Below are 8532 nucleotides of genomic sequence, written 5' to 3' on the forward strand. Positions count from 1 at the left end.
ATGGCTGTCCAGACAGTAATGCTATTATAATTCATAAATAATGATGTTAATAAATGTAGTAGATACACATACACAGTGTTCACACTTTTTTACATGATCATGGCACATAAAAATGAGTAAAGGTGCATTGTTATAGAAGCCCTGGGGGCTGTCATGAAAAAGAAGTAAAAAGATGAAGAATGGTTGTGAATGTCAACTCCTACATGAATTCAGCACCGAGTTTGACTTCCTTCCTTCCAACAAGACTTTCTTCACCAACGACAATGAACAAAGCAATGTACATGCCACGATCTGCACAATGTACTGTACACGGCATATACTGTATTTCGGGAGTGGTTAAATTCGCAATCGTGGAGTACAATCAGCTATATAAGGCAGTTTAGCAAGGTATTAAATACGCATTTTTGTGTTTGCTCAATTTTCAAGTGAAATATGAGAGCATACTCAATGAAACATATACATTTTAGGTTAAAGCATGAATACCCCATAGGTGACTGTGGTACTGTGGTAGAGTGGTTGTGCAAAAACTGAATGTGTGAATGCTTGCTAAGTGCACAAATTCTTTCTACAAGTGCAAGTCATCCTTTTTTTGTGTGTGTGTGAAGTGTAGTCTACTTCAAATCTTAGTAGAAGTAATTGTAGTACTAGATTTTACAGTTTATATGCTTTTTCTAAATAATTGATTATAGATAATAATGAAGATGACTTTATTTCATGGAATACCAGGGGATATCGCACTCGTTAGAGCCAACATTCCCTGGTATCCCATTCACTGTCATCCATTATCACATAAACTACATAAACGTAAGACTGGAAAATAAGTTAAGTACAGCATGAACAGTGAAAATGAATGACAATGGATGACGCTTCTACAAGATGGCCAACGCAAGCCGACACCACGAAAGGATTAGTTTTTCTCCACACCATGGCACAGTCCATGCCAATCGCACATTGTCCAGGGGCTTCCTACAAGAGATGATGCAAGTTGCCTTCCCACAAGACTAGAACTTTGACCACAGTTCTTGATGTCTGAACAGTAGAGCAGCGAGAAGAAAACAAATCAACGTGAAGGATCCACATGTAATGTTCCTCCCTCCGTTGTGCAACATGCATCGGTACATCATGACAGTTTCCGGGAATGCAAAAGTCGGGGCACTTGCGGCTGCAGCTCACTGTCAGAGGCATCAGTCTTTCTTTTTGCTCTCATCGTTCTTTTCTGGAAGCGTTCCCGCCGTCTCTGACGTCCCTTCGATCGGTGCCTGCAGCCTCTCCTTCAGCTGTCCTCGTTTCACTGTCACGATCATGTGAGCTGCCGTATGGAGCCAGATGCACTGAGGAGAGATGGTATGTTTTGATTGTGACAGGTTTGTGAGAAATGGTACACCACAACATGTTGACTAGTCTTGGAGAAAGGACCATTGCATTTTCTCTTTAACTTTCTTGTAAGAGTTTGTGCAAACTTGGTCATCTGAACATCTACACAAACAAATGCAATACTCAAGATTTAGAACAGTGCCTTACATGAGCATCCCTACATCTTTGCTTTCTTTATGTTTTGGACTAGATGCAGAATGGAACGGTGTTCACATTTAATAATAATAATAATAATAATAATAATAATAATAATAATAATAATAATAATAATAATAATAATAATAATAACAACAATAATAATAATAACAATAATAATAATAATAATAATAATAATAATAATAATAATAATAATAATAATTTCTTCTTTATCCAGAGTAGCCTCTTCAGTGTTTCCACTGCTCTAACAGAGGAACCTGCCATTACTATTGCCCTAGCGTTGCCAGGTACTAGTACCCATTTATACACCTGGGTCGAGAGGGACATGATGGGTAAAAACATCTTGTCTAAGGACATAAGCACTGGGCGGGAATCGAACTCGGGCCCTTCCGATTGGGAGTTGGGAGTCTTATCCACTATGCCACAATGCCCACATGGCTTGATTTTTGTGTCTGGACTACCAGTCTTCAGACCCTTTTATTACAGATACTCACCCATGTTTACTCTGCTTAGTGTAATAATTCATCCAGAATAATCTCAACACTTTGCCTTGAGAAATACATGCATTAAAACAAGTGTGCCCTTTAATGTTTGTTTGGCTAGTTGGTTGGATGGTTCATTTTAATACCCACACTGTTTTCCAATAAATCAAAGAAGCATAATGCATTAAATAAATGGTATCTGATATTCAAGTCATTACAATTAGATTGTTGCCGGTGAAAATACACTGATCTTTAGTTGGTATAATATGATGAACAGATGGAGGTACTTACAATCATCACTAAACAGTTTATAAGAAGGGGGATGTTGTACACCACAGATATAAAGAGCCCACTTGAATCGAAGTACTGTAATCTTGAAAACATCCTGGAAGTAAAGAGATAATTCATGATAAGAACTCAAAAAGTTAATTGATTACATATATACAGTACTGAACTACAGAGTCAATTTAATAATGTTTACATCTAGCAGGAAAGAATACCTTTGTGGGAATAGCCAATCACAATTGGGCAAATAAACAAAAGAAAGATGTCACTGAAAAACAAAAAAATATGGACAGACTGCATTCCTCTGGCACCACTCCTAAATGATCTTTCGAGCCAGAGCTCCTAGTATTCTGCCTGAGAACTAAGACTATACAGTAATTACAGTATGCAGTCTGAATTTCTAGGAGTCCCTTTTCTCATACTATCCCATCTACAATGTGTACATACTTCAATATTGACAAAATAAAAACCTAATAATGTTCTGTTAAATTGCACAGAACTTTCACATGCCGCTCTCTGCAATTACATTTTAAGAAATCTAACTAAAAGTCAACATTAGAGAAGCTACAACAAAAACTGAGCATGGTAGTGCTATTAGCGATGGCTTGGCCTATTTTTCAAAATCGGAAACGTCCTTTTCATTTTACAATTCCCCCCAAAACAGGCTTATCATACAATATTGTGAGAATGACTATTACCATGACAGCATTGTGAACATGATATGCACATAAAACAATAACAACAATTTGCCATCTTCCTCCAAATTTGCTTAACCCGTGTCCTGTAAATTCAATTTGCTAAAGATCCTTTTTCATCAGCATTCATTCATTACTCTACACCTGACCTGACTATCAGTAAGCCAGTAAACTAGGGCATTCATTATGCCTCAGTCCAACAGGAAGGTAATGGTAAGGAAAGAGGGATTAGGCAATCTCTATTCATAGGCAATTGATTTCCAGGCATCTGCATTGGTTAGTGAGGAATGTGCAGTAAATTTCAAGAAGCATAAAAGTGGGTATAAAAGTATGTTATTCCTTGAAACAAAGACATGGATTACATATACCTGTAATGTTTGGCAGCATACTCATTGAGATACTCAGACAAGTAAATCATCAGTACTGCAGGGACAAAACAAAATCAAAACATTTACAATTACAAACTAGCCAGGATGAATGATTCATTATTATCAAAGAAATCTTGAAATTTCACCAACAAATTTGAGTCATAGTTTTGTACAAAAAGATTCACTGATTTGATTCTTCAGATACACAGCTCAAGAGTATAAAATAGCAATTAAATGTTCCCAAAATATTCAACTGCAGTATCTATTCTACATTTCTTGGAACAATGGAAAAACTGAATGTGGAGACTTCAGAACTGCAAACTACCTGTATTGTAATTTGTTTCAGCTGACTACTCATTATGAATGCTGACATTCATTGATGATTATTACACTGTTAAAGCCCCCCCCCCCCCACAAAGAAAGTCAATGTATTAGCATTGATCTATATTTGATTTTTCCCTTTGAATATGCAAGTAATCATTTCCAAAATCCCTAAGGAGCATGATACAGTATTCCTATTGACAGGATAGTTACAATCTTTACTTCACCTTTAGTTATAACCCATTGCTTTTGAAACTTGTAACAAGTAGTGGAAACTTAGTAGCAATGAGATTATTTGGACCAAGAAAATTTGTTCTATATATATCAGATATTTTATTATATCAGATGTCTTTGAGTTTCCACTGTACGAGGCTCTGTATCAACATGCACTAAAATGGAAATACATACAAGTGTCATATCATAAAATGATGGCACAGCATCTTTTGTCGTAGTGCTGATTCAACCAAATTAAAGTCATGTCCTGCTTGAAGGTTTGCATAGTGAAGTAAATGAGGGAGAAATGCTTTCAGTAACATCATGTGTACATAGTCCTAAATTGCAGGGACTGTTGCTTGGCAGAAGAAGAGCCTAGAAAGAGAAGAAGTTCTCCCTGAAACTAAAAGTCATCACTTCATATACTTTTACATATATGTATAACATCAATCTCATGAAGACTCTACATAGAAAAATCAATCCCTATCAGCTTGAATCAATAATATGGGTGAAAAATATATATTCTGTGATGTCACTCACTTGCTGTGAGATTTGAAGACATATTGGGAGTAAATATAAGATTTTCTTACACATAATGAGGAAGAGGATGATCTGGAAGTTGTTGTACTTCCTGGTGATGATGGTGATGATGAGACAAAAGAGGTGAAATGCAACCAGCGAGAGAAGCCAGGGCTCCGTCCAGTCAATCTGTGGGAAACAATGAGAGAAACAACTATATATGCAATGATCATCTCCTCTTAAAGTAAAGGAGACAATTATATTTACCATTGGATACTCTGTGCTTTAAGCAAAGGCCAATGATATCATCACCCCATCCCCCCCCCCCCCCCCCCCCCCCACACACACACAAATAGAGTTGCATGAATAAATACTGGTACACTGTGTCTAAATTAATACTAAACTTAAAACTGAAACTAATACATTTGAACCCCATTTATACTGCGAGTGAGTTTCAAGCCTCTTCGAAGAGGTTCGAAAACCCGCTTTAAAAAGTGGTCTCTCGTCTCTTCATACTGCACGAGCTGATTTCGGCCAAAGCAAGCCCTAGTTAGCAGGCCCTAGCAGACCCAACTGGCTCCGTTTTCATGGCAACCAAGTTCCCCTCCAAATACATGGCAAGGGATTTTGAATTTCTCACATAACTGCAAATATGATTGAGTGTGCAAAGTGTGCAAGTTGTGTGGTGTTTTTCAGCGGTGGTTGGTCAATGTTATAACTTCTAAGCCGGCAACAGAGTGGCTTCTCGAACCCCCAAGCATTTATACTGCAGCCAAGGCTCTTCGAGGGTTGTACAGTATAGCAGTCTCTGAAACCACCTCAGAACCTAACCTGACTGCACCTCCTTTTTCTGAATTCTATCAGTTTATACGGACTTGAAAGGCTGTTCGCGTGAGGCTGCTAAAGGAGGCTTCAGAACTCCCTTTTTGCTTCAAAGCATACATACACTGGGTGTAAAAGTAAAGTTGAACATATATGTACAACGAAATCTTAAAGGACAAGTTCACCTTCACATATGTGAATTAATTAAGAGAATGCAGCAACATTGATAGAACACATCATAAAAATTTGAGGAAAATCAGACAATCTGTTCAAAGTTATGAATTTTTACAGTTTCAGTGCCGCCATCGCTGGATGAGAAGACTACCAGAATCAGTCCGGGAAACCCGCTCATGAGGACCGCCCCCGCGTACGAGGATGGTCCCTCCTCATGAGGACCTCCCCCCGCCTCATGAGGCCCCCCGGGGAACGCCTCATGAGGCCCCCCATTCACTTCTTATTCATCTCACATCTGACGTATAAATTGTCGCAACTTTGCACGGTGATTTTTTGTTACACACACATGTCCACTATCCATGATGAAAAGAAGAAAAAATCCTGTCTGTTTTTTTTTTTTAAATCGAGTTTTAATCACCCGATGCAGAGCGCCCATCAAAACACGGGCGCCAGCGCGTTCGCACAATGCAAGACTGCCGCACCTAGCGGCCTGATCCGACTAAATATTTTCGATGCTTTTTTCTGCGGCTCTCACCTCTCCGCGCATGAATTAGCCTCGTGAAGCTGAAGTCTGACATCTTTTTACACAAATTCGTAACGAGAAAAATTAAATCAGTACTAACCTGATCTTGTCCATATATTCCAAATTACTATTCCACACTGATAGAGTAGGTGGGTAGATGACGTACTCCAGTTTGTTAGCAAAATAATCACTTTGTAGGTATGACGAGTTCACTTTCTTCGTCAATTCCGCCCACGATTCCGCCGCCCGCTTACCGTTTGGGCGCTTTCTCTGGAATCATCCCGCGACGCGACGTACGTCGCATCACATCACGCATCCAGCACATACCAGTCTGGTACTTAGTATGTGCTGGATGCGTGATGTGATGCGACGTACGTCGCGTCGCGGGACGATTCCAGAAAAAGCGCCCAAACGGCGGAATCGTGGGCGGAATTGACGAAGAAAGTGAACTCGTCATACCTACAAAGTGATTATTTTGCTAACAAACTGGAGTATGTCATCTACCCACCTACTCTATCAGTGTGGAATAGTAATTTGGAATATATGGACAAGATCAGGTTAGTACTGATTTAATTTTTCTCGTTACGAATTTGTGTAAAAAGATGTCAGACTTCAGCTTCACGAGGCTGATTCGTGCGCGGAGAGGTGAGAGCCGCAGAAAAAAGCATCGAAAATATTTAGTCGGATCAGGCCGCTAGGTGCGGCAGTCTTGCATTGTGCGAACGCGCTGGCGCCCGTGTTTTGATGGGCGCTCTGCATCGGGTGATTAAAACTCGATTTTAAAAAAAAAAAAACAGACAGGATTTTTTCTTCTTTTCATCATGGATAGTGGACATGTGTGTGTAACAAAAAATCACCGTGCAAAGTTGCGACAATTTATACATCAGATGTGAGATGAATAAGAAGTGAATGGGGGGCCTCATGAGGCGTTCCCCGGGGGGCCTCATGAGGCGGGGGGAGGTCCTCATGAGGAGGGACCATCCTCGTACGCGGGGGCGGTCCTCATGAGCGGGTTTCCCGGACTGGAATTACAGCTTGTGATGTCACATGTGTAGAACGACTAAAGAAAATACCAGAGCACTTGACTTGCCTCTTTCAGAAGGCAAGAGAAATAATATTATCCTTAACATAAGTCAGTGACAAGTCAAGGGAATGTTTACTTCATTGATTTTCCTTATTCATATCGTTCTTTGCATGTGACATCATTTTAATCTATCCAGGCAGTAGGCCTAGATAGCCCTAGTCTAGTGTCGTAGTGATAGCGCAGAAACTTTAAAAATTCGTAACTTTTGAACAGATCGTTCAATTTTCCTCAAACTTTCACTGATGTGTTCTACTAATATTGCTGCATTCTCTTAATTCCATTTTGTGTCACAGAGATTAATTCGCAGGACAACTCAAGGGAACCGAATGCTACTGCAGTGACAGTGTCTAGTGTGTGTAGTGTGCCACAGCAGAGCAGGAGCCGGGAGTGCAGCCGCGCCGCAAGACAAGAGTCGGGGTGCCTTCCGCTTCCCGTGCCTTTGGCTTTGACCTGCCCCACGGCCCACCACGAACCAGACTGATGCTTACAGATGTAATTACCAAAGATCAACTTACATGCTTGATAAATGACCACATGCTGTCTATTTCCCCAAGTCTAACAGAATCTTTTCCATCGTCGTTGTCCATCGCAATGGTTGGAAAAAAGCAGAATTGTTCGCTTAGTCTGGTAATTATACTGGCACCGTAACGCCACCACACGTACAAACACATGCATTACGTGTCGATATCATCATGCACTAGGTATATACAGCCATAATATCTCTATGTATAGAGCTTTATGCACTTCGTGGCTTCTTTTCAGTTTACCTTTTGAAGGTTATGGCAAGCCAAAAGGAAACGTCATTTTTGTTTACTTATTTTATTTTTCGTCGAATAACAACCAAATGCATTTTGTCTGCTTCGAATTGCGAATTACGACGTTGGAATACAAAATATATACTATTGATACATGTGATAGTAGACGGGTATCTTACAAAATCTCTTTTTGTGTCTTAACTTCTGTGATGGAGCCGCAGTTTTGTTTTATTTTTCTATAAGAATGGAGGTGGTGACGGTGGGGGTGGGGTGGGGAGGGGGATTGGTAATGGAGGCGAGGGAAATGCTCTTGGGTCAAGGAAAATTGATATCTCTCTTCCACCTCCCTGGTATCACCCCTTCCCCCTTCCACGGTGACTTTGGTGACGGGAAGAAACTCGGGATTGGGACCCTGGCAAATTTGTGGATTTTGGTGTGTGTGTGTGTGTGTGTGTGTGTGTGAATTTTTAAATCATTATTTTCCGTGGGTTTTTTTTTTTTTTTTTGTTGTTGTTGATAAGAGCGTGTGTGTGGATGGGGGGGGGGGGGGGGGGGGGGGGGGAGGGGGCCCCTGCTCTGATTCACAAGCCTACATTCACGAGCAGCAAATCAATTCCAATGCTAATGTCAATATGACCAATACAGAAAATACGTCAAAAAGGGTCCATGACGTATGATGACAGTCTATTCAGAATCTCCAAAATTGTGGCAATAATGCAGCATAGTTTTTTCTCCCTTATATTGATTTGAATTCGTTTTCT

The 8532-nt window shown here is 40.2% G+C and overlaps 1 protein-coding gene across 1 annotated transcript; it reads right to left on the minus strand.

The window, feature by feature from the left end:
- Positions 1-870: 870 nt before the first annotated feature.
- On the minus strand, positions 871-7681 carry LOC139714545 (transmembrane protein 18-like). The gene is made up of 5 exons (XM_071626240.1): positions 7532-7681; positions 4485-4602; positions 3361-3415; positions 2304-2397; positions 871-1331 (listed from the first exon to the last, which is right to left on the minus strand). Exons 1-5 carry the CDS (start codon positions 7601-7603, stop codon positions 1185-1187), a joined length of 486 nt encoding a protein of 161 aa, XP_071482341.1. The 5' UTR covers positions 7604-7681; the 3' UTR covers positions 871-1184.
- Between the last annotated feature and the right edge of the window lie 851 nt (positions 7682-8532).

Source organism: Diadema antillarum, unplaced genomic scaffold (genome assembly GCF_040938485.1).
Source record: "Diadema antillarum isolate AM-2024a unplaced genomic scaffold, OU_Dant_1.0 scf00000045, whole genome shotgun sequence".
Lineage (NCBI taxonomy): Eukaryota > Metazoa > Echinodermata > Echinoidea > Diadematoida > Diadematidae > Diadema > Diadema antillarum.

Excerpts from the sequence above, each read along its gene's own strand:
- LOC139714545 (XM_071626240.1), bottom strand. The coding sequence starts at position 7,603 with ATGGACAACGACGATGGAAAAGATTCTGTTAGACTTGGGGAAATAGAC. Across the intron at positions 3,416-4,484 it reads CATCCTCTTCCTCATTATGT|TACTGATGATTTACTTGTCT; the intron begins GTAAGAAAATCT and ends TTGTCCCTGCAG. Across the intron at positions 2,398-3,360 it reads TATGCTGCCAAACATTACAG|GATGTTTTCAAGATTACAGT; the intron begins GTATATGTAATC and ends CTTTACTTCCAG.